General features: G+C 35.9%; 1 protein-coding gene across 50 annotated transcripts in view; it reads left to right on the forward strand.

Moving 5' to 3' along the window:
• The window catches only part of RNF180 (ring finger protein 180), a 256780-nt gene that overhangs the window by 152368 nt on the left and 77644 nt on the right, over positions 1–26768 (forward strand). For all 50 annotated transcript variants that reach the window (XR_014061727.1, XR_014061731.1, XR_014061724.1 and 47 more), the window contains one exon: positions 25605–25830. Coding sequence is in view for 34 of the 50 variants with exons in the window: in XM_081518278.1 (XP_081374404.1) it covers positions 25605–25830 (226 nt within the window). In the remaining 16 variants the exon portion in view is untranslated. The remainder of the gene's footprint in view (positions 1–25604; positions 25831–26768) is intronic.

The following is a 26768-nucleotide window of genomic DNA, read 5'->3' on the forward strand; positions in this document are numbered from 1 at the left end:
TCTGTACTTCTCTTGAAATGGAGGTTTTACTATGAATGGGAAAGTTTTTCTCCTATTTATGAAGTTCTCACATACCACCTGTTTGGTTTTCCAGTATAAAAAGGGTGACTTTTCTAGCTATACCTTGTACTTATACAGAGATAAGCTATCTTTATTGTGTGTGTTAGTTACTCAGTCATGTCTGACTCTCTGCAACTCCATAAACTGTAGTTCACCAGACTTCTCTCTCCATGGAATTCTCCAGACAAGAATACTGGAGTGGGTTGCCATTCTTCAGGATGGCAAAATGTTGCCAGATGTTATAAAGATAATAATATGTATATAAAAAATACATTGGACATACATTTCAGTCAATAACAACTTTAATGAAATAATAGTACAAAAAACAACTAGAAATAATAGTTTAGGACTGAAACAATTAAAAATAAAATAATGAATATAAATTATTGTGTTTATTACTCTTATCAAGTAATTCAGGCACAAATATGTTCTTCTTTTAATATTTTATACATTAGTTGAAATGGCTTAGTTTCTGTCCATAGTTTTTTGTTTTGTTTTGTATAGAAATATTCTGGAAAATTTCTCACAAAAGACCTTGTTATTTTTTATTAATATGTTTTTCAGTGCATTATAGAAAATTCCAAGGTTTATGTGTCCAGTCTGTTCTCTCTGTAGACTAAGTTACTTTGTATTTGACTGTGTTCACTTTTATTTCCAACTTTCTTAAATCCTTCCATTTTTGGGTGGAATTTCTGTTTCTTGGGAAAGTTTCTTAAAACTGTTTTACAATAATAAAAAAAATCAGTTTTGGCCCATAGCAGGGGAAAATAGTCTTAACTTCAGAGGTGAGTTTCTTCTTCAGTTTTTAAGGAAACTTGATTTCTTGAAATGAGAAGAAAATAAGAAAGTTAAAAAGTTGTAAAAAAAATAAAAGTGTGTATCAGTTTACGGTAATGAAATATGTATTTAGGCTCTGTTGAAAGATAAGAGAGTATCTTCTTATAGCTAAGCCCTATGACTTTAAAACAATGAAATATTTTTATTGAGGAATATAATTCCAAAAATAAAGTACATATAATGCCTTCATCTCACTAGCATACATTAATTTTCCCTGGTATCTCAGAGTCATGATTTGTCAGAATAGTCATCATCCTATGACCTCAGTAGTTACTGGGTTATTATTACACACACACACAAATACAAATGCACAAATTAAAGCCTTAATCTAGTTGTCTTTCTTTAACCCTTATTATTTAATTATAGAAAATGTTTTAAAACACCCTTTTGATTTTAAAATGCCAAATGTTCTTATTTATTGTTTGGTATACTATTATAAAAATTTTTTAATTTACCTATAACTGGCCTCCAAGGCTGATGATTCTTAACCAGAGGTGTATGTTAGGATCATCTTTTAAAAGTATGTTTTTCCAAGCCTTAGCCCAGAAGATTTTGATTCAGTCATTCTGTTTTGGAACTTGGACATCATTTCTCTCAAGCACAAAAGCAAATGTTTATGAGTACTCATCTTTGAGGAATCACTGATCTAAGAAAATGCATTGTTCAGATATCCGCAGATTGAACCTCTAAGGCCCAGATCGCAAGCATTTAAATGCTAGTGATTGTGGTACAATCACTGGATTCTCCCATTAATTCCTACCCTCCCCCTCCTTGCACACACAGAGAAGAGATGCTTTAATGCTTCAGGTGCACTATGTAGAGGGTCATTTTATTTTCTAGAAATTTTTCTCTCTCTACATTACTAGCTCTTTTCCTTACTGTATCCCTTATTCACTGACCTGTTCTTTTTTTGTTTTTTTATCAAAGTTTTTATTCAAGATATTTTTAAATTATTTTATCTTTTAAAAAACTCTGTTGCTTGTCAGTAGTCACAAAAAGGTTCATCCTTTTATAGGCAGTAACCACCAACAAGAGTATGACTTTATATTAAAACCTGACCCTTCTTGGATGATTTTGTTAAAACCTGTGGTTAATAATGAAGTAAGACTTTATTAAATATATATGGCCCAAGTAAATATTTTTAAAGGCATAGGTAAAAGCTTTGTAACTCAAGAATAAAGAGACAGAAACACAATTATAATAAAAACTATTAATTTACTTTTATTACTCCATGGTAAATTTTATACAAGAGCAGTATGGTAAACCTCAATTCTCATTCTTCTCAAGCATTACCAGTAATTTTATGAAAATTACTGATTCATTCTCAGAGATACTGCCAAACCCTGAGAGTTCCAGAAAGCTAAATTCCAGGTTGCTTAGGGTCTTCCTGTTTGTTCATGTGTTTCTTACAAAATAATCCTTCTCTCAGAGTGCTGTATGTGCATTGTAAAAACAGTAAAGATTCAGTGGTGAGTGGGGAAAAAAATACAGTTCCAGAAAGTACTGTTTCGCCTAGCCCTTCCTACTGAATAACAGCAAGAACAACAAAAATGAACAGTCAAACCCAGTTTATTTAAATTTATTCAGTAATCTATAAATACAATTAGAATTGCAAATTCATGGCAATTGTTGAATCCTGATAAGCATTATGAACCTTGTGTGTATTTGTGTGATTAGTGGTGTCTAACTCTTTGCAACCCCATAGACTGTAGCCATCCAGGCTCCTCTGTCCATGAAGTTCTCTAGGCAAGAATACTGGAGTGGGTATCCATTCCCATCTCCAGGGGAATCTTCTCAACCCAGGAATCAAACCCAGGTCTCCCATATTACAGGTATATTCTTTAGCTCTGAGCCAACAGGGACATGATCTTTTATGAACCTTAGTCTCTGCGAGTTTACCTGCAACAATCAAAATTTCAAGTTTAAATTTAGTTTACTGAGTCTTGTAATATTTTACTTTCAGTGACTTTATATTTAGTTTCTGAAAACTAACCAAATAACTAAAGAGATGATTTTTAAATTTTAGAATTTGCAGATGGCTTCTGATTAACTATTTTATTTTTTTATTCCATATTTGTTAAAGAACAGTTAGATCTGAAAAATACATTGAAAAAATATTTCTGTTAAAGGACTTTCTGATAATTTCTTCTTTTAGGTTAATGTTTAGACATATGACTTCATATTCAGAAAGGAAAATTTTTAAATAAATCAATTGGAAATTAGAACTGAGTTTGCTTTTAAACAAATTTTAGTTAACTATTTCTTATATAATATGTATGTCATATCATAAAAAAAGGATATTACAGTTTTCAAATTACTTTTTTCTTCATACCTTAAATGATTTTGATCAGATTATTCTGGGAAATACAATTTTCTTGGTAGAGGAGAAAAAGTCATGGAAGAACCAAAGGCTGACTCATAAAGTTTCTACTCAGGAGTGACACACAGTACTTCCACTTACTTTCTATTGGCCAAAACATGTCAAATGGCCAACCCCGAAGTTATTGGAACAGAAAACTAACAATTTTTTTTCTTTCTTTCTGTGGAGAGTGAGAACAACTAAATTGAGAGCAATAATACAACTTACCACAAATACTACCTATTATATCTGTGACCCACTTTGTCAGAAATATTTGCTTTTCCTTCTTACACATGCAAAATACCCACTCTCCTAATGGATACTCCTAAGTCCTACCCCAGACCCAAATGTAGGATTTGATAATAGTTTTTATATTAAGTCTGGATTTCTTACCCTTCTTGATCCAGTGGGCTAGAAATTAACAAATTATCTGCCCAACACATATCCAGTGTACAGTGCTGGAATGGGGATAGGATAATCAAAATAATTCCAATTCAGAAAGGGAAAAATGAGAAGCACATAAGAATCACTGGTGACTTGCAGTTTTGAAATCACACTGACATATATTGCAAAGGTTTCCTACACTGGAATAGGAAATACATTTTTTTCTTATTTAGTTCTGATTCTGTTCTCTAGCATTAGCTCCCTAGTTCATTGCCTCCATGGCTTTTGACTCTGACTTTTGGGTAGCCCATCATTTCTTAGTATCTTCCTTGGCCATATCAGAGGAAGATATTTCAGAGTGTATGTCTGTTTAGAGCTGAGCAGCTTTGTCTGCCTGTTTAATTTCCAAAGCATATTGAGGCCAAGTGTCATTTTAAGTCTCAAAAAGTTCTAGTCTCTCTTAGTCAGTGCTAAATATAATCTTGTCAGTATGATGTCTAGAACTTGGCGTTTTATCAGTTTTCTTCCAGTGTCTACATGTGTCAATATTCACACCCATAGTTATTTTGAAGACATACTCAGCTCTCTTTAGACTTGATTACTAGCACCCTTGGTTTATCAGACTTTCATGAGAAAACATACATAGTCTCTTTTCTCTGATCCACTTTGTGCAAGGATTTATAAGGGCCATGTTTAATCTAAAAGTATTATTGGGTGCCATTTTAATTTATTGAGTATAACAGGTCTGTAGGGATCTGATAGTTATGTACTTGGTTTGGTTTTTGACCTTAAGTGAGCCTTTGTTTCTGAGAGCATTTGTTAACCTTATCTTTCACTGGATGAGTATGAGAAAAAATTGTTTATTTCAACCTCCAAGTCATAGAATTTCTGAATTCTCTCCTTGTCCCTCCATTGATGCTTAAAGCCAGATCAGTTCTTTCTGAACTCATCTCTTTCTTGTACCATGGTAAATGAAGCCAATAGCAACCAAGATATTATTACTGTCCCTATGCTTGTTTTGCTCAACATATGCCTTCCTATTTACCACAAATGACAGTTTTACCAAATGCATCACAACTGCATGACACGAGTTGCCATTTTTCTAGCCACTAACAGTTATCTCACTAAGTTACACCACGCTGTATTACAAAAGTATGTAAATTCCTGATACCAATTTTGGTGCTAATTACTATGTTAGTGAAATGACAGACTACCCCTAAATCTCAGTGGCTTACAAGCAACAGAGATTTATTTCTCTTTTGTTACATGTTGGCTGTTGCTCTAATTTAGTGACTTTTTAACCCTAACTACTAGAATGATCGAGCAGCCACTATCTTTTACATGATATTATTAGGACCTGGTAAAAGTCATGGCCTTCTGATGCAATGACTTAAAAAATTTGATTAGACAGGATTTTCATCACTTCCATTCATACCCTGTTCACTAAAATAAATCTTATAGCTAAGCTTGATGTTGATGTTTTATCCTCTCACAGGGATTGGAAGTAGATAATTGGGTATAAAGAAATCGAATCTAATTGAGTGTGGAGAAGTAGCCACACTTTATTTTCATAGTTTTTAATGAAGTAACTTGTAGTTATTGTATTTGAAAACAGCTAAGCTAAATCCTCAGATACATTTTTTGAGGCCAGTTGAATTATAATTATTATCTGTTTTTTGTGAGGTTGTTTTATTTATTTACAAAATAGAAAACTAAGATCATGGCATCTGGTCCCATCACTTCATGGGAAATAGATGGGGAAACAGTGGAAACAGTGTCAGACTTTATTTTTTTGGGCTCCAAAATCACTGCAGATGGTGATTGCAGCCATGAAATTAAAAGACGCTTACTCCTTGGAAGGAAAGTTATGACCAACCTAAATAACATATTGAAAAGCAGAGACATTACTTTGCCAACAAAGGTCCGTCTAGTCAAGGCTATGGTTTTTCCAGTAGTCATATATGGATGTGAGAGTTGGACGGTGAAGAAAGCTGAGCGCTGAAGAATTGATGCTTTTGAACTGTGGTGATGGAGAAGACTCTTGAGAGTCCCTTGGACTGCAAGAAGATCTAACCAGCCCATCCTAAAGGAGATCAGTCCTGGGTGTTCATTGGAAGGACAGATGTTGAAGCTGAAATTCCAATACTTTGGCCACCTGATGGGAAGAGCTGACTCATTGGAAAAGACCCTGATGCTGGGAAGGATTGGGGGCAGGAGGAGAAGGGGACAACAGAGGATGAGATGGCTGGATGGCATCACCGACTCGATGGACATGAGTTTGGGTAGACTCTGGGAGTTGGTGATGGACAGGGAGGCCTGGTGTGCTGCAATTCATGGGGTTGCAAAGAGTCGGACACGACTGAGCAACTGAACTTAACTGGGAGGTAGTGGATGACAAAGGATCCTGGTGCTGCATTCCATGGAATTACAAAGAGTGGGACATGACATAGTGACTGAACAACAAAATAACTTATGCAGTACAGATAGTCTTTTTAAAATAACTCTTAGCACATCTTTGGTTTTCAAAGTTAAGAAAAGATATTTTGAATTGGTAATAGTCAATACGAAATAGTACAAACGTTTTATTTCAAATGCCGGGAAAGGGGGTGGTGGGCAATATATTTTATATAAAGCAAAAGTCATATGTTTTTCCATAGAAAGTAGTATAGTTTAGAGTCACATATATGTTCTGAAGAGAAACCAAATGGCAGAAACATATTCTTTCATATTTGCTAGAGAAGAAGAAAGGTTTCTGTTCTAACTAATTGGTTTTAGTCTCCAAATCAGAGTAATTTGCAGGAATTTATAAATCCTAACCTGAGCCTTTGCAATCATTTTTTGTGACTGTGAATCACAAATGAGTTCTTTGAATGTAAAGTCTATTCCTTAATGTTTCTGTTTATTTAGCTTAGTTATATCATAAGTAAAAGGATTATTATTTTAACATTCATATTTATTAAGAGAGCAGATAGATGTATTGACTGTGTCATGCCACAGAGCAACTTTTAATGGAATAAATAGAAGTCTTCAAATTGCCATTATAGGTAAAATGACAGTATATCTTTCTTTAGAACTTTCTATTTCACATGTATGTCTCAATAGGAGGCAGTTTTATCACTACATAGAGTGATAATCAAATCAAGCAGCATAAAGAATAAATGGCCTCTGAATAACTCTGTGTCTTATGGCCTGGACAAACAATAATGTTGAGAATTGTGTTAACCTGCAAACACCCAGAGAAGTGTGATGGTGACTGCGGAAAAGAATACTGTAGACCAGCAATGGTGAACCACTCAAAGGCATGTAAAGTCTTCAGTTAGTCCTTTCCTTCTCATGGGTATATGGTGGGTACAGGAATGAATATTGAGAAATTCCCGATCAAGCTTTTGTATTGCGCAGCTCTGGAGTTCATTTGAGGCCCTATGAATTCTATTTTTTTTTTTAACCATAATCTGCATGGACTTATTCTGTTTCTTCTTTTGTAACTACTAACTGTGAACACACATTCTAGATTGTGGGATTTTATTTTGGTTTTGTTTTTTAATTAGAATAAGCACTTAGATTGTTTTGACATAGATTCCTAGACCTAACTCTGATCTAAAGCTGTATTTCTGTCTTGCAAAATGATGATGTAAAAAAAATTCAGAAACAGTAATTTACAGTCTATCTAGAATGGCCTATTAATGAGATATTCTGATTAGTTGAATATTTATATGAAGCAACCCCCATATGAATCACCAATTTTCAAATAATTAATGTAAAAATATAACTAAAATTTCACTGAAGATTATTTCATCTTTCCTTGATAATAGAGGTAGTATAATGGTAATGCTTTTTGTTATAAATGATTTATCATCTAATAGAACTATAAACTAATCTGATTTATAAAGTATCTATTGAAACATATATCTAGGTATGGCTTTTTGAAATAAGTACTATATATTTTTCATCCTCTGTCCTTCTCTCTAAAATCTACATATGCTAGCATTTTTTTATCCTATGTCTTTGAACTTTTATTTCTCTGGATCCTATATAGATGAGAACTTACCATAATTTACAACCCATATTGTATTTTCTACCTAAATTATATTATTTAATATTATCATTGATAAGCTTATTCACAGAAGTGCCAATTCAATAAATACCTACATACTTTCAGTATCTAATATATGCCTAGGGCCCCAGTCACCTTTGCTTGTTATGTTCCAATATATCTGCCTCACATTTTTTAATCTTGAGATCCCTTTAAAATCTTAAAAATTATTGAGAACCCCAAAAGCTATTGTGTATGTGGATTATGAATATTTTCTATCTATTCAGTTGCTGAGTGGTGTCCAAATCTTTGTGATTCTGTGGACTGTAGCATGCAAGGCTTCCCTGTCCATCACCAACTTCCAGAGCCTACTCAAACTCATGTCCATCAAGTCGGTGATGCCATCCAACCATATCATCCTCTGTTGTCCCCTTCTCCTCCTGCCTTCAATCTTTCTCAGACTCAGGGTCTTTTCCACTGAGTCAGTTCTTCACATCAGGTGGCCAAAGTATTGGAGTTTCAGCTTCAGCATCAACCGTTCCTATGAATATTCAGGATTGATTTCCTTTAGGATTGACTAGATTGATCTCCTTACACTCCAAGGAACTCTCAAGAGTCTTCTCCAAACCACAGTTCAAAAGCATCAATTCTTCAGCACTCAGCTTTCTTTATAGTCCAACTCTCACATCCATACATGACTCCTGGAAAAACCATAGTTTTGATGAGACAGACCTCTGTTGGAAAAGTAATGCCTCGGCTTTTTAATATGCTGTCTAAGTTGATCATAGCTTTTCTTCCGAGGAGCAAGCATCTTTTAATTTCATGGCTGTAGTCACCATATGCAGTGATTTTTGAGCCCAAGAAAAGAAAGTCTGTCACTGTATCCATTGTTTCCCCATCTATTTGCCATGAAGTGATGGGACTGGATGCCATGATCTTAGTTTTCTGAATGTTGAGTTTTAAGTCAACCTTCTCACTCTTCTCTTTCACTTTCATCAAGAGGCTCTTTAGTTCCTCTTCACTTTGCCATAAAGGTGGTGTCATCTGCATATCTGAGGTTATTGATATTTCTCCCCAGCAATCTTGATTCCAGCCTGCACTTCATCCAGCCCAGCGTTTCTCATGATGTACTCTGCATATAAGTTAAATAAGCAGGGTGACAATATACAGCCTTGACCTACTCCTTTCTCAACTTGGAACCCGTTCATTGTTCCATGTCCGGTTCTAACTGTTGCTTCTTGACCTGCATATAGGTTTCTCAGGCGACATGTAAGGTGATCTGTTATTCCCATCTCTTGAAGAATTTTCCAGTTTGTTGTGATCTACACAGTCAAAGGCTTTGGTGTAATCAAGAAAGCAGAAGTAGATGTTTTTCTGGAATTCTCTTACTTTTACAATGATCCAACGGATGTTGGCAATTTGATCTCTGGTTCCTCTGCCTTTTCTAAATCCAGCTTGAACATCTGGAATTTCATAGTTCATGTACTCTTGAAGCCTTGTTTGGAGAATTTTGAGCATTACTTTACTAGCATGTGAGATGAGTGCAATTGTGTGGTAGTTTGAGCATTCTTTGGCATTGCCTTTCTTAGGGATTGGAATGAAAACTGACCATTTCCAGTCCTGTGGCCACTACTGAGTTTTCCAAATTTGCTGGCATATTGAGTGCAGCACTTTCACAGCATCATTATTTAGGATTTGAAATAGCTCAACTGGAATTCCATCACCTCCACTACCTTTGTTTGTAGTGATGCTTCCTAAGGCCCACTTGACTTCACATTCCAGGATGTCTGGTTCTAGGTGAGTGATCACACCATCATGGTTATCTGGGTCATGAAGACCTTTTTTGTATAGTTCTTCTGTGTATTCTTGCCACTTCCTCTTAATATCTTCTGCTTCTGTTAGGTCCATACTGTTTCTGTCCTTTTTTGTGCCCATCTTTGCATGAAATGTTCCCTTGGTATCTCTAATTTTCTTGAAGAGATCTCTAGTCTTTCCCATTCTACTGTTTTCCTCTATTTCTTTGCACTGACACTTAGGAAGGCTTTCTTATCTCTCCTTGCAATTCTTTGGAACTCTCTATTCAAATGGGTATATCTTTCCTTTTTTCCTTTGCCTTTAACTTCTCTTCTTTTCTCAACTATTTGTAAGGCCTCCTTAGACAACCATTTTGCCTTTTTGCCTTTCTTTTTCTTAGGGATGGTTTTGAACTCTGCCTCCTGTACAGTGTCACGAACCTCCATCCATAGTTCTTCAGGCACTCTGTTATCAGATCTAGTCCCTTGAATCTATTTCTCACTTCCACTGTATAATCGTAAGGGATTTGATTTAGGTCATACCTGAATGGTCTAGTGGTTTTCCCTACTTTCTTCAATTTAAGTCTGAATTTCGCAATAAGGAGTTCATGACCTGAGCCTATCAGCTCCCGGTTTTGTTTTTGCTGACCTGTATCAAACTTCTCCATGTTTGGCTGCAGAGAAGATAATCAATCTGATTTCAGTATTGACCATCTGGTGATGTCCATGTGTAGAGTCTTCTCTTGTGTTGTTGGAAGAAGGTGTTTGCTATGACCAGTGCGTTCTCTTGGCAAAACTGTGTCAGCCTTTGCCCTGCTTCATTTTGTACTCCAAGGCGAGTTTGCCTGTTACTCCAGGTATCTCTTGACTTCCTGGACTTCTTGACTTTTGCATTCCAGTTCAAATGGCAACCCACTCCAGTATTCTTGCCTGGAGAATCCCACGGATGGAGGAGCCTGGTAGGCTACAGTCTATGGGGTCGCAAAGAGTGGGACACGACTGAGCGACTTCACTTTCACTTTCTCTGTGATGAAAAGGACATCTTTTTTGGGTGTAACTGAGAAAATTTTTAAATATTTTTTTATTAATTCACATAAAGATAATAAACCATTAAATGGTAAAATAATATTTTATGAAAAATAGCCCTATTGTAGAACAAAAATTTTGAAAATGACATCATTTTACACTTTAGCAAATCTCCTTAACATTTGATTTAGTAGAAGACAGATATATCCACATAATCTGCTTTTGCATGCCAACTGTTGCCATGTATTAGTATTTTTTTGGTTGACTAATATTAAGAAAACACAGCTAGATAGTTAGTCAGAAAATGGAATATATTATAGTAGTTCTTCAAGATAATTTTGGATGGTTGTCTTTGATACTCCACCAGAACTTGACAAGTATAAAATATTGAAGGCTAGTTTAGTGTGGAATCTAACTATTGATGTGAACTTTAAGTACTCTTACAGTAAAATTTGTTGGTCTGTCTTTGCACTTTGGTTCATTTACTTATGGATGATTTTATATTATCATGCATTGAACATCTAACAACTAATGGTTAGCTGGATTATGCAACTTTCCTAAACATTGATGTATTTCAATATGCAATATAAAAAATTGTTAATATCACCATTAGTCTCTTCAAGAAAGGCTGCAAGTATTCAGAAACTATAAGCAAATACAGATTTTCCAAAATTCTGATTTTTTCTTGAATCTCAAATTTCATCATTTTGATTGCCAACAAATACTGTCAGTTGTTTTTCTTGAAGTGACAGATTTACTTTGTTCATTTTTGTGAAAATGTCTGCCAAATAACCAAATCTGAATAATCATTTTGACAGTTGTTCTTTTACATAAAAATGGTATTTTGTGGTAAAAGCAGCTAGTTCAGCTCACAGTGCAATTACAAAGGAACTTTTTCTCAAAATAACCATTATGCTTTTTGGTATGCAGCAGAAATGTTTTGTATGTATTTCCTATTTTTGTCACATGTAATATTAAAAGATACATTTTCAGTGGTGGATATTTAATAAAAATTTGTGTTTTTCTTGCTTCGTAGAGGTCATTCTTAATAGAAATTGGCTTTTTCCCCCAATTGGTGGAAGGTACACACATACATATACATATATACAATAAAATTAGGTGTAACTTTTAATTTAATTTTATTTACCACTTAGAAACAATTTTTAGTGAAAGAAAAAATATATTATTTCAACTGATGCTATTAAATAAAGCAGAATTATAGAAAAGGTTTATTTTAAAAGAATACAGACATATAACAATGCTAGAAAATAAGAGCATTCCATCAGTAAACCAAAATCTTTTCAGAATTTCTAAAAGATAGAAAGCAATTGGGTTTGTATTTCTTTAGAAAATGAAACAAATCAGTGGTTTATTTTTTAAGCCCAAGAAACAAAAATCATATAGAATTAAGAACAGTTCTCATTAGAGACCTGGCATAATTTCAAGATCAAAACTCAATTATGAGGAGCTTTGAATGCATATTGCAAAGTGAAAGAAGCCAGTCTGAAAAGGCTACATCCTGTAAAATTCCTACCTATGACATTCTGCAAAAGAAGAACAATACACAGACAGATCAGTAATTGACAGGGCTTGTGGGAGAGGGTGAGAGGAATGAATAGATAGAGCCAGTGAATTTTAGGGCCGTGAAACTATTCTGTATGATACTGTAATTGTGGATATAAGACATTATGCATTAATCAGAACCCAAAGAATGCAAAACCAGGAATGAACCCTAAGGTAAACTGTGAACTTCAGTTAATGGTAATATATCAATATGAGTTCAATTGTAAAATTGTACCACAATAATGCGTGTGTGTGTATGTGTGTAGTAGGAGGGGATATATGGGCATTCTCTGTATTTCCTATATAATTTTTATGTAAACCTAAAACTACTCTGTCTCTGCTATGAAGAAGTACTGTCTGACTTTTAAGAAACACCAATAATATAAAAGATAAACATAAAAACTGATCCCAGAGGAAATAGATTTATCCAGAAAACAAAAAATATTATATTTTGTTTATAATATTTTATAAACAAAATATTATAAAATTTTATTAATAGTTATTATTTTATGATAGTAGAGAAGATATATCTTGAGAGAAACAATAGCCTACTATCAAACAAATGAACACCAAGAGGATGAGAAATAATTCATGAAAATTGAAATGTGACTTCTAAAATGAAAAAAACAAATAGCATGAAAGCTGTATAATAGAATGACATAAAACATAAGCCTTGAAAGCAAGTGTCCTGAAGAGATGATCTTATATTATGTTCACCGCTTTATAACTAGCACCTGGAATGGTGTGCAGTCCTCAATAAGCTCTCAGTAAACATATGTTAAGTCAAAGATTGAATGATTTTGTATCTTGGAAAATACTGCTGAGGAACTTTCCTGAACATAGCATAACATAAAGAGACAGAAAATAGAAACACAAAATTGAACATGGAAAATAGATCCAAGAGATCTAATTTGTGTGTACTGAGAAGTAAAAAAGTAGGAACAGAGAGAATAGACAATGATGATTGATTAGGGAAAAATGAAATTTCTGCTGGACTGCAGAAAGACATAGTTCTTCAGATTGAAAAAGACTACCGAGTACTGAATAGAAGTGACTATAAGGACACATAACTAGTAAAATTTTTCAAATCTAAGGATGAAAAGGTTGTAAGACTTCCAGCAAGAAAGAAAGCACAAATAAGATAGACATGTTTTTCATATTCAGTGATAGATGATATGAAACAGTGGATCAATCTTCCTTTTTTGAATTTTAATTCCTCTGTATTTTTGAAAGATATTAAATATGCTCACCAGATACAGATAGATGTTCAGATAGATAGTTTTTTTTTCCCCCAGTACTTTAAAGATTTTGATCCATGTCTTTTTTTTCCTTTCATTTTTATTTAAATATGATTGATATACAGCACTGTAAAAGATTAAGTATATAGCATTATTATTTGACTCGCAAACATCATAAAATGATTACCACAGTAAGTTTTATGAATATCTATGATACTATCTAGATATAAAGTGAAAGAAAGGAATATATTTTGTGATGACACTTCTTAAGATTAACTCTCTTAACAACTCTCATATGTAACATACATCGGTATTAACTATATTGATGATGTTGTCCCTTATATCTTTAGTGCTTACATATCTTATAAGTTTGTACCTTTTGACCATGTTTATCTAGTGATTAGATATTTCTGTACAGAACGAAATGATCACAAGTGTAAATCTAGTAACCATCTGTCACCATACAAAGATGTTACATTATTATTGACTGTTTTCCCTATACTATACATGTTGTTCTCATGACTTGTTTACTCTGTGACTAGGATTTTGTACCTCTTCATTTTCCCTCACCTTATTTCACTCTTCCTCCACCCCTTGCCCCTCTGATAACCATTTGTTTGTACTCTGCATCAGTGACTCAGTTTCTGTTTTATTTGTTCATTTGGTTTTTTCAATTTGTTTTTTTACACTTCACATATAAGTGAATTCATACAATATTTATCTTTCTCTATCTGACTTATTTCACTCAGCATAATACTCTCTAGGTTCATTCATGTTGTCACAAATGGAAAGATTTCATTTTTTTATGGCTGATTAATATTTAATTGTGTGTGTGTGTTTACCACATCTTCTATGTTCATCTAATGATGGGCACTTAGGTTGCTTCTGTATCTTGGCTATTATGAATAATGCTGCAGTGAACACAGGGGTGCATATATCTTTTCCTAAAAGTGTTTTAGTGTTTCCTAAAGCACTTTAGTGTTTCCTGAAAACACTACAAACTTAGTGTTTTTGTTTCCTTTGGAAAGCTACCTGAAGTAGAATTGCTGGATCATAACTCTATTTTTAATTTTTTGAGGAACCTTTGTTCTCTCTTCCATGGCATCTGCATCAATTACAATCCCACCAATAGAGCAGGAGAGTTCCCTTTTCTCCATATCCTCAGCAACACTTGTTATAATCTTTTTGATAATAATCATTCAGACAAGTGTGAGGTGATCTCATTGAATTTCGATTTGCATTTCACTGATGATTATGTGTCTGTCGTCCATCTGTATGTCTTCTTTGGAAAGTGGGTATCCTTGTCTTGTTCCCAATCTTAAAAGAAATACTTTCAGCTTTTCATCATTGAGTATGATGTTAGCAGTAGGCATATCGTATATGGCCTTTATTATATTGAGATATATTTCCTCTATATCCACTTCTGAAGACTTTGTATAATAAATAGATTTTGGATTTTGTCACAGTCTTTTTCTGCATCTATTGAGATTGTCATGTGGTTTTTATTCTTCAGTTTATTAGGTGGTATATCACCACCTAAAGGATATTATACTGTCCTTGTATCCCTGGGATAAATTCCACTTGATCACAGTATTGTTGTTTAGTTGCCAAGTCATGTCCAAATCTCTGTGACCTCATGAACTGCAGCATGCCAGGCTTCCCTGTTCTTCACTATCTCCTAGAGTTCGCTCAAACTCATGTCCATTGAGTCAGTGATGGCATCCAACCATCTTATCCTCTGTCACCCTCTTTTCCTCTTTGCCCTCAATCTTTGATGATTCTTTTAATGTATTGTTAAATTTGGATTGCTTATGTTTTGTTGAGGATGTTTTGCATTTCTGTTCATCAATGATAGTGGCCTTCAATTTTCTCTTTTTTTGGTGTCTTTGTCTGGTTTTGATACCAGAGTGGTGATTTCATAAATGTTTCTTCCTCTTCAACTTTTGGGAATAATTTGAGAAAGATTGGTGTTAACCATTCTTTAAATGTTTGAACTTAGCTGTGAAGTCATCTGATCCTGAACTTTTGGTTAGGAGAGTTTTTTAATTATCATCACTGATTTAAGTTCATTATTGAAAAGGGCCTGTTCATATTTTATACATTTCTACAAATTTATCTGTTTTTTCTAGGTTGCTTATTTTATTGGCATGTAATTATTTGTGTAGTCTCTTATAATCTTTTGTATTTCTATGGTATTGATCATAATTTGCCCTTTTCACTTGTGATTTTATTTGGGTCTTTCCTCTTTTTTTCAAGATGAGTCTGGCTAAAGGTTTATCAATTGTTATTATCTTTGCAAAGAACCAGCTTCATGGATCTTTCCTTTTTATTTTTTTGATCTCTGTTTCATTTATTTTTACTCTGACCTTCAGGATTTCCTTCTTCTCCCTTTGTGTTTTGTTTTTCTTTTTCTAGAGCAGCTAAGAGTATGGTTAGTCTTTTTTTTCTTTTTCTTTTCTGCGGTAGATTTGTATTACTATAAATGCCTCTTTTAGGACTGGTTGGCTATGTCTCATGAATTTTGGTTCATTCTGTGTTTGTTTTCATTTGTCTCCAGGTATTTTTTTTTTATTTTATCTTTAATTTTGTCAGTGACCCATTGGTTGTTTAGTAGCATATTGTTTAACATCCACGTGTTTGTGTTTTTGCAATTTTTGTTTTATGGTTAGTTTCTTTAAACTTATACCTTTGTGGCGAGAAAAAATGCCTGATATAATTTCAGTCTTCTAAAATTTACTGTGACTTGTTTGTGGCCTAGCATGTGATCTATCCCAGAGAATGTGCACTTGAAAAGAGTGTATATTCTGCTGCTTTTGAATGGAATGCTCTGTATATAGCTATTAAATCTATCTGTCATTTAAGGTCAGATTAATATGTCATTTAAGGTCAGTGTTTCCTCTTTGATTCTACATGGGTAATCTGTTGATGTAATTGGGGTGTGAAAGTCCTCTACTATTATTGTATTGATGTCACTTTCCCTATTTGTGTTTGGTAATATTTGCTGTATTATTTAAGTATTCATAGGTTGGGTGTGTATGTATTTACATACAATTGTTATATCTTTTTGTTGAATTTATTCCTTTATCATTATGTACTGTGTCTTTGTGGAGAAGGAAATGGCAACCCACTCTAGTATTCTTGCCTGGAGAGCCCCAGGGACAGAGGAGCCTGATGGGCTGCCGTCTATGGGGTCGCACAGAGTCGGACACGACTGATGTGACTTAGCAGCAGCAGCAGTGTGTCTTTGTATAATACTGTAAACATATTATGCTACTTCCTTCTGGCCGGCAGAGTTACTCTGAAGTCAGCTGATAGCCTTATGGGAGTTCCATTAAAAAGTAACTTGTTGCTTTTCCCTTGCCATTTTTTAATATTCTCTTTTTATCCTTAATTTTTGCCATTTTAATTACAGTGTGTCTTGGTGCGGTCCTCTTTCAGTTGATCTTGTTTGAGACTCTCTGTGCTTCCTGGACCTGAATGTCTGTTTCCTTTCCCAGGCTAGGGTTTGTTTTTTGTTTGTTTGTTTGTTTGTTTTTAACTATCGTATCTTCATATATGTTCTGTACTTTCTCCTTCCCTTATCCTTCTAGGATCTCTATAATATGAATGTTAGCATGCTTGATGTTTTTCCAGAGGTCTCTTAAAATGTCAGTTCTTTTTTATTCTTTATTCTTTTTAGCTTCGGTGGTTTCCACCAGTCTTCTAGCTCACTGATCTGTTCCTCTGCATCATCTAATCCACTGTCAGTTATTTCTAGTGTATTTTCTAATGCTTTGTTAAACTTCTCACTGTGTTCATCCAGTCTTCTCTCAAGTTAGTTGAGCATCTTTACGATCATTACTTTGAACTTTTATTGGGTAGATTGCTTATCTCCACTTCATTTCTTTCTTCACCTAGAGTTTTCATTCCTTCATTTGATCCTTTTTTCACCTCATTTTGTCTCAGTCTTGCATTTATTTGTAGGTATTAGGTAGGTTAGTTACATTTCCTGATCCTGGAGTAATGGTCTTTTGTAGGAGATTTCCTTTGGGGCCCAGCATCTCACTTCCCTCTGGTCACCAGAGCTGGTTACCAGGGTAAGGTCCTAGCATGACTGGTTGTAGGTCTCAGGAAACCCAGGGCTGATGGTGGCCTATTTGTGAGCAGGGCCAAAGAGTTGAGTTGCAGGACAGCTAGCTGCAGGTTCCAAAGGTCTAGGTGCTTGTGCCAGCCTGCTAATGGGTGGGGCCAGGTCCTGCTGCATTTGACTTCAGGTCTGGGGGTTCTGAGGCTGGCCTTGGCCTACTTTTGGGCAGTGTTAGGTCCCAGGGAAGCTTGCTGGGGGTTGTGGGGGATCCTGGGGCTGGTATCTAACTGGCTGGTGGACAGGGCTACATCCCCTCTTGACTGGCTCCTCTGCCTAGGGTTTGCCAGAAATGATACCAACTGGAAGGTTAGCAGGGCTGGGTCCCAGTGCCAGTGGCTACGGGGAGGACTCCAAAGTGTTACTTGCCAGCATGGAGAAGCTCCCCCAAAAGGTTGCTGTCAGTGTCTGTGTTTCCAGGGAGGGTCTTAGATGCCTCCACCTCTTTGGGAGGCTCTCTAAGATCAGCAAATGGGTCCTACCTGGTCTCCTTTCAAATTATTTACCCTGCATAGGGTCTCAGAGCCTGTGAGAAGTTGTGTGCACCCTTTATGAGCATTATCTCTGCTGCTTACTACCCTACAGCTCTCCTATATACAAATCCCACTGGCTTTCAAAGCCAGACATTCTGGAGGCTTCTTTCCCCATGCAGGACCCAGGACTGGGGAGCTCTAGGTGAGGCTGGGATCCCTCGAACCTTGGGAAGAACCTCTGCAATTATTCTTCTCTCTGTGGGTCACCTATCCCAGGGTGTGGGTCTTGATTATATTGCATCTCTGCCCCTCCTACCCATCTCATTGTGATTCCTTTTTTTTAACCTTTAGTTGTGGAAAATATTTTCTGTTGGTCTTCAGGACATCCTCATCAATAGTTGTTCTATAAATAGTTGTAATTTTGATGGTGTGTCCGTGGGAGAAGTAGAGCATGAGGTCTCCCTACTCTGCTCTTGGTCTCCTCTCTCTATCTTCAAAGTCTTGAGTGAAAATATTTTGTTATCTAGGACTATACTCAAATAAACTTCAAATGTGAAGACAGAAGAAACTTCAAACTTTCAAGAACATACAGTTTACCATTCACATACATTTCCTGAAAAAAAAAAAATTCTCAAGGACAGATTACAATAAAACAAAAAATGTAATTCAAGAGAGAGGGCAATAAGGGATACAAGAAAACAGTGTTAAATAAGCTGAAGAATAACAATAAGCAGATAGTAAAGCATAGTTGAATATAGATTAATTGATTTAAAGAATGTACTGACAAAGTAGAGGCATAGTTAAGCAATTAACATTTTAGATATAAAATTCAGATAATTTCAATAAAATATGAGCTATATTTGTGTTTTTGAGTGGGGAATAAAATGCATTCAATTGATAGGTCTCATTCAGAAAAGGGAGATTATTAACATTAAACTTCAGCTGTTTTTGTTAAAAGTTAAGATTAATTATTAGAAAAAAAGAGGATTTAATAACAGCAAACACTTGGATAGCACTTTTTATATTCCAGGTACTGTTCTGAATGCTTTGTATATATTAATTCTCTTAATGCTTTCAACAACTCTATGAGCTAGGTACCTTACAAATGAGGGAAGTGAGACCCAAGGAATAAAGTAACTTGTATAAGATCACTACTACACAGTCAGTAGTGGCAGAGTCCAGCAAGACTGGCTCTGTCGTCTTGCTCTTCACTACTGCCCTACTGTTACTTCTTGAAAAGAAAAAAAAGCAAGAAGTAAAACCAAATATAATGGTAATCACAATAATTGTAAATAAACTAGATGTCACTGATGCTTTGTCATTATTATTAACAAAAAATTTTGACCTACTAATTTTTTGAAGAATTTTTAAAGGTTGTTTGTATTATTTATCAATTTATTATCTCATTATCTTCGACTTGAAGCCCCTGGAGAGGAACATGAGAGACTGAATATATTTGGTTGACTTTGTAGGATAATTTCTATGGGGCCAAAAGCAGTTGGACAATTAAACACCTATTATATTCATTTGCTGATTATGATGATGATGTCTTGGTATTTCTAACTTCCCTATAAATCCTATCTAAATTTTATTTTCTCTTTACATACATCATTATCATCATCAGTTAACTTTTGTTATTTGCTGGGACTATTCAAAGTATAGTAACTCACTTAAGAATGTGGTGATAAAGAATGTTGCTTCAAATCCACATTGGCTGTGTTGAAATTCCACTCGTAGTTTCAGTAAGTGAGCTGTCTATATTTCACTTTCCTTTGATATGGAAAATGGTAACAGTAGTATCTACTTTGTAAGGGTTTAGTGCTGAAGAGATTAGTTAATATGTACAACTTTGGTCACCTTATTTCTAAGTCCCAAACAATCTGGCAGGAAACATCTGGTAAATGTTTAGCTTTGTGGCAAACATACCCTCAAAGTAGCTGCAAATAATGGTGTGATCATATACAATGGTAGGTACATCAACTCACTTTTTAAGAAGCTGCATCATATGTTGAGTGTCCAGTCAGTTAAAATCTCTTTTTACATGAACTGCTCTCAGCCGAGTGTCATTCCTCTTCTGTGTGTGCAGCCTGTTTGGATTCTTAATGAGGGATTTCTATTTCTCAGCTGGTAAAGAATCTGCCATGCAGGAGACCCTAGTTCAATTCCTGAGTTGGAAAGCTCCCCTAGAGAAGGGATAGATTACCCATTCCAGTATTCTTGGGCTTCCCTGGTGGCTCAGATGGTAAAGAATCTGCCTGCAATGCAGGAGACCCGGGTTGGGAAGATCCCCTAGAGGAGGGCATAGCAACCTGTTCCAGTATTTTTACGGCTTCCCTGGTAGCTCAGTTGGTAAAGAATCCGCCTGCAATTCAGGAGACCCCAGTTCGATTCCTGGGTCAGGAAGATCCGCTGGAGAAGGGATAGGCTACCCACTCTAGTATTCTTGGGCTTCCCTGGTGGCTCAGATGGTAAAGAATCTGCCAGCAATGCGGGTAACCTGGGTCGATCCCTTAGTTGGGAAGATCCTCTGGAGAAAGGAGTGGCTACCCACTCCATTATTCTGGCCTAGAGAGTTCCGTGGACAGAGGAGCCTGGCAGGCTACAGTCCATGGGGTTGCAAAGAGTCGGTCACAACTGAGCAACTTAAACTGTTAAATTTAATCTTGATTTAAGCCAGGAACATATTAACTTTTTTTAAAATCTTGACTCTGTTATCTGGCTTAGCATGGTTTACATTTCTGTATTATTTGCTAATGGCATACCTTGTTCCAAGAAAGGATTTAAATTGTTTTTAACTAGCCAGCCATCTTTCCTGTACCCTTTTCATTTCTGATAAGCATTTTGAAGGCCTCTGTCTATGATAATTGAAATGTTGAAGAGAAAAAGATGAATTCATGGAACATCTATAAAAACCTCCTTCCAACCTGACATTTATCTATTAATGAATAATTAATTTTTAAAATATGACCATCTATCCAGAAGTAAATTTATTATTATCTCTCCAATTTGGAGAAAAACCCATTGAGGTTCTGTTCTTGGGGTAGTGTTTTGTCTTCTTGCAGTTTTTCTTACCAGATATATACAATTCTCTTGATAATGAAAACTCTTAACCATTTTTAGTCCCTAAAAACATAGTAATCCTAGAGGTGTTTGTATATGTTACATCTATTCTGTGGGTTGAGTCATTTAGCTCAAATAATAGATAAATAGTTCTGACCTCATTTTCTATTTTCAAACTTCTGCCTTCAAGTTATTTCCAGAATATGGTTGTATTTTTAAATGGCAAGTGATTTATTTCTTTGTTGTATATTCTAATGAAACCTAGTCACTTCTGTTATACACATAGGAATGAAGTACTTCATAGAAATAATTCTGTACAATTATTAGGGCCACCATTTACATTCTTCTAAGAAGTTCTTCAAATTATGATTTTTTACGCCGTGAATTTCTTGGAGGTTAATTAGTTCAAATCTCAAGGCATAATACTGAGAGTGTAATACAAACAAAATAAACTGTCACTATGACATAAAATTAAAGTATGTATGTATCTAATCCAAAAATGTTTTTATTATCTGAGGTGCACAAATAAGTACTAATTATACACTTAGAGCTTTCCTTTTTCAAGTTGCCTTTAAGTTCAGGAGAGAATAGTCATATAACAATGAGAAAAATTGTGGAAACTGTTGCCTTTCCAGCAGCTTTTTCTTTATTATTGTTCAGATCATAGCTATAAGCTTTCTATTGGTAAGGGATAGTTACTTCATATTGTCTCTGTATTAAACTTTGTATATGTTATATGAAGTTTCACAGGGTGCTTGTTATCTAGCTTTAAATATCCAAAAGGCCTCCAAGAATACCTAAGATCTCTTAACAGATATTCAAATCAGTACAATATTTAACAAGCCAAACCTGTGAGCATTTTGACAATGCAAGCACCAATAAGCAGACTCTACTATTATTAATTCATTGGGGGAAAATGAGTATGTATCTATATAAATATTATATTACCCTTTATTAACCTAAACATTCTCTTGGGAGAAATAGAAAAATAGGCAAATAAAAATTAAGAGGAAGCAACTAAGTGGTAGTGACAGAGAACAACTTCAGATAGAATAGCAGTGAAATCCTGTGGGGAAGTTTTGATGTTTAAGATTTTTAAAATGAGGTAAATTTAGCCGTGTGTAGACAAGAATGTGTCAACTAATTTTTGTTATGTAACAAAGCAAATTTAGTTGTTTAAAACAACAACCTATATTCACTCACAATTTTCTGAGTTGGCAGTTCGGGCTGGGCTCAGCTATAATTGTTTGTCTCTGATTCACATGGTATCATCTGGGCTCACCAGTACATTTGCAATTAGGTGACAATTAATGGCTGTACCCACACATGTCCGATGGTTGGCTTGTTGTCAGCAGTCACAATGGAGGCAGCTGGACCGTATGTCACTTACTATTCAGCAGGCTAGCCTAGGCTTGTTCACATCTTGGGACTTGTGAGTTCCCAAGATAAGCAGGAGAGGACAATTCCAGTGCACAAGTTTTTTTAAAGCCTTTATTTGCATCACATTTGCTTACATCCCATTGACCAAAGCAAGTCACATGGCAGAGCCCAAATTCAGAGGGTAGAAAACTGATCTCTGCATCTCAATGAAATGCATATAGGTGTATATGGAGAGATAGGAGAATTTTATCTATTTTGTAATCAGCCACATGGAGTAAGCACTTTTTAAGAGAAAGAAAGCATCATGTCTTAAGGCCTTAGGGTGAGAAAGTGTTCGATGTGTTTGTTGAGCTAGAAGATCAGTGAATTGGAATGTAGCTCAATATGGAGGATAAAATGAAGGCTGGAACTGGATCCTGCAGAGTTCTATTGAGCATCTTATTCCAAATGTAAGAAGGCAGCATCAAGTAGGTGGCAAAAAAGAGGTCCTGGTCTGCTTAGGAAAATGCTGTTGAAAGAGTAATTAAGGTAAGTTAGGAAAGCATCCTAGGTTTGGCAGAAAGGACTTTAAGATATTGAGGCTTATTATATGGCCACAATAAGTGAAAGTTGCTCAGTCGTGCCGACTCTTTGTGACCCCATGCACTATACAGACCATGGATTCTCCAGGCCAGAATACTGGAGTGAGTAGCTTTTCCCTTCTCCAGGGGATCTTCCCAACCCAGGGATCAAACCCAGGTCTCCTGCACTGCAGGTGGATTCTTCACCAGCTGAGCTACAAGGTTTGATTATGGCATAGGAAGGACAGTAACATAATGGAACAAAATAGAAGTCAACATATTTGGCCTCTTACTAACAATGCAGCACTTTAGAACAGTGGAGGGAGAGTAAGGTCTTTGAAATAAATGGGTTGTACCAATTAATAAGTACATAAAAATTAAAATGAAATTTACCCCTAATATACATCATACATGAAAATCAATTTCAGGTAGATGATTAAATATTATTAAATGCAAAATAATACTCTCTTAATGACCTTGGGAAAAGGTAAGTGTTCTTAGATAAGACACAAAGATTACTAACCATAAAGGAAAAACGTTCTTTAAAATTAAGAACTTCATTTCATCAAAAGACACCATGAGAAGTGTGAAAAGGCAAACCAGAAGAAAGGAAAAAATATTTGCAACACATCTAACCAATAACAACAAGTAACCAGATTAAGTAAAAATGCTTACAAGTTTGTAAGAAAAACCAGAAAGCCAATTTAAAAAACGAGCTAACAACTTGAATATGTCCTTCATAAAGACAGAAGGACCTACTACCTACTACCTACAGGTGGCAGAAAGAGGCTGACAGAGAGGAAGTAAGGCCATCTGGATAAATCAAGTTTATCCAGTTGAAAGGCTTTTCTGTATTTTCAAGGCTCTGTTTGCCTCATTTCTGTAACTTTTATATTTCATGCAACCTTAAAATATTTAGAAAGCCCAAAGGCTACTCCAATATTAATTGTTGATCTCCATTTTTCACTTTCATCAAAGTGAGGAGAAGAGCATCTACACCATTTGCCTCAGTGGACTGAGGCCAGGCTTTGTTTAAGGAATATTTTCCAAGGCTCTAGCCAAAACTATTGGACCTGTGAGAAAGGCAGGGGGGAAGGATGGCTATGGATAATATTTATTGAATATTTGTTGTACGCCAGGCTGTGCTGTGCTCAATGCTTTATGTGAATTACCACATTTAATTCTCACGTAGCACCATCACAGATGAGGACATCGTGATGTTAAGTAACAGGAATTGTGCCACCAGACTCTGTGCTGCTAACCTGAGTGCCTCTTTCCTGCAACTGCTGATGCTAAGTCGCTTCAGTTGTATCCGACTCTATGCGACCCCATAGACAGCAGCCCAACAGGCTCCTCTGTCCCTGGGATTCTCCAGGCAAGAACACTGGAGTGGGTTGCCAGTTCCTTCTCCAATGCATGAAAGTGAAAAGTCGAAGTGAATTCGCTCAGTCCTGTCCGACTCTTCGAGACCCCATGGATTGCAGCCTACCAGGCTCCTCTGTCCATGGGATTTTCCAGGCAAGAGTACTGGAATGGGTTGCCATTGCCTTCTCCGGCCTCTTTCCTAGCTACCTGTTAATAGCCTCTTTCTTAACTATTCCATTTGGGAGAAAGGAGCAGGCTAGTATTTTCCAACTGCAAGGCTGATCCCAGAATTACTACGTTTCTTTGAAGTATCTCTTTCCTGACATACCTTGGGCTTTGGCCTTTTATTGTCTCTGAGGTCCAGGAACGTGCAAAATGTGGAATAAAGAATGCTGCCTGCGTAGTGTGAAGCTGAAGTTTGACTTCCTCTTGCCCTCACGTCTCAGTTCAGTTCAGTTCAGTCACTCAGTCATGTCTGGCTCTTTGCAACCCCGTGGACTGCAGCATGCCAGGCTTCCCTGTCCATCACCAGCTCCTGTAGCTTGCTCAAACTCATGTCCATCAAGTCGGTGATGCCATCCAACCATCTCATCCTCTGTTGTCCCCTTCTTCTCCTGCCTTCAATCTTTCCCAGCATCAGGGTCTTTTCAAATGAGTCAGTTCTTCACATCAGGTGGCCAAAGTATTGGAGTTTCAGCTTCAGACAAAGGAGAAAAGGAAAGATATACCCATTTGAATGCAGAGATCCAAAGATAGCAAGGAGAGACAAGAAAGCCTTCCTCAGTGATCAATGCAAAGAAATAGAAGAAAACAATAGAATGGAAAAGACTAGAGATCTCTTCAAGAAAATTAGAGATACCAAGGGAACATTTCATGCAAAGATGGGCTCAATAAAGGACAGAAATAGCATGAACCTAACAGAAGCCTTCAGGTCTATTCATATGCAAATGCCCATATAAGGCTGGTAATCTTGTGATAGTAGCTTGTTTGCTGTGGTGGGAGTGGGACAGATGGGGAATCTGTCATCCTGGGACCTAACACTTACTTAACTAGTTCTGGTTAAATAGAGATAAAGGTTTACTTAATGTTTTCAGGTACTATAACATTTAGCATTATATAAAAATGTTAAAATGAATAATTGAGACTTCTGGGTTTTTCATGTATGTTTCCAGTTTCTTCTCACTTTGCAAAGTAGCATTTCTGTCACTGATTATGCACAAAAACAGATATACCTGCTTCTCACAAATATTTTCATTCATTTTAACAAAATATGAAATCGGTTTCTCAATTTCTCAAGGAAATCAATCTCACACTGAACTAAGAGAAATTGTTTTTGCCTGTATTTTGCAGACTTTGGATAATGAGATGAGTACAGATGATGACAATGAATATGCAGAAGAAAAGGAGAGCTACATCTGTGCAGTGTGTCTGGATGTTTATTTCAACCCCTACACGTGTTACCCTTGCCACCACATCTTCTGTGAGCCCTGCTTACGGACCCTTGCCAAAGACAATCCTGCAAGCACTCCCTGCCCATTGTGTCGGACAATTATTTCCAGAGTCTTTTTTCAGACAGGTAATTGTTGTCTTTCATTAACATGATTGCCTAATTATTTTGACTACCTGTTTGTTCCAGTTCTAAAGGTACTTTATGAATTATTATGAGAAAGTTATTGAAAATCATATATAGCATAATTCGTTACTCTCCAGTTTATAGAAGAGTGCTTGCCAACTCGTTAGAACTTTGTTAAAATTGTAGAATCAGAGATGAAACCAGTTTCTCATCTCTACTCCTATATTTAATGCTGAGATCTTTTCTAAAGCATCCTAACTAGTTTTTCAGTCTTTGCTTGGACATCTCCAGTGTCAAGGACATTCCATTAAAATTTGGAGCAGCCCTATTGATTATTTATTCCTCAAGTCTAACTTCTATTTCTTCTCATCCTTTGACTTTTGTTTTTTCCTCTGGAGTCTCAAAGAATAAATCTATAAATATCTGAGGATAACTACTATGCCTTTCCCTCAAACTCCAAATCTTCTAAACCTTCTTGTTATTTTTAAGGTCTTTATTCTTGAAGACAGTAAAATTGGAACAAGGATTTGTTTACATAATTACCATGTAAAGATGGGATAAAACACAGTATTTTGATACAAATAGAGACAGGGAAAACTAATGAATGTGGAACATGGAAATCTACTAAGGAGAAAGAGAAAAATGATAGAAGTAAGCAGAGCTGTTGGACTGTAAAGAAAGCTGAGCGCCAAAGAATTGATGCTTTTGAACTGTGGTGTTGGAGGAGACTCTTGAGAGTCCCTTGGACTGCAAGGAGATCCAACTAGTTCATCATAAAGGAGATCAGTCCTGGGTGTTCATTGGAAGGACTGATGTTGAAGCTGAAACTCCAATACTTTGGCCACCTGATGCGAAGAGCTGACTCATTGGAAAAGACCCTGTTGCTGGGAAAGATTGAGGGCAGGAGGAGAAGGGGACGACAGAGGATGAGATGGTTGAAT

The sequence above is a fragment of the Giraffa tippelskirchi genome, chromosome 8, assembly GCF_054371585.1.
Source record: "Giraffa tippelskirchi isolate mGirTip1 chromosome 8, T2T-mGirTip1v1.2.pri, whole genome shotgun sequence".
NCBI lineage: Eukaryota > Metazoa > Chordata > Mammalia > Artiodactyla > Giraffidae > Giraffa > Giraffa tippelskirchi.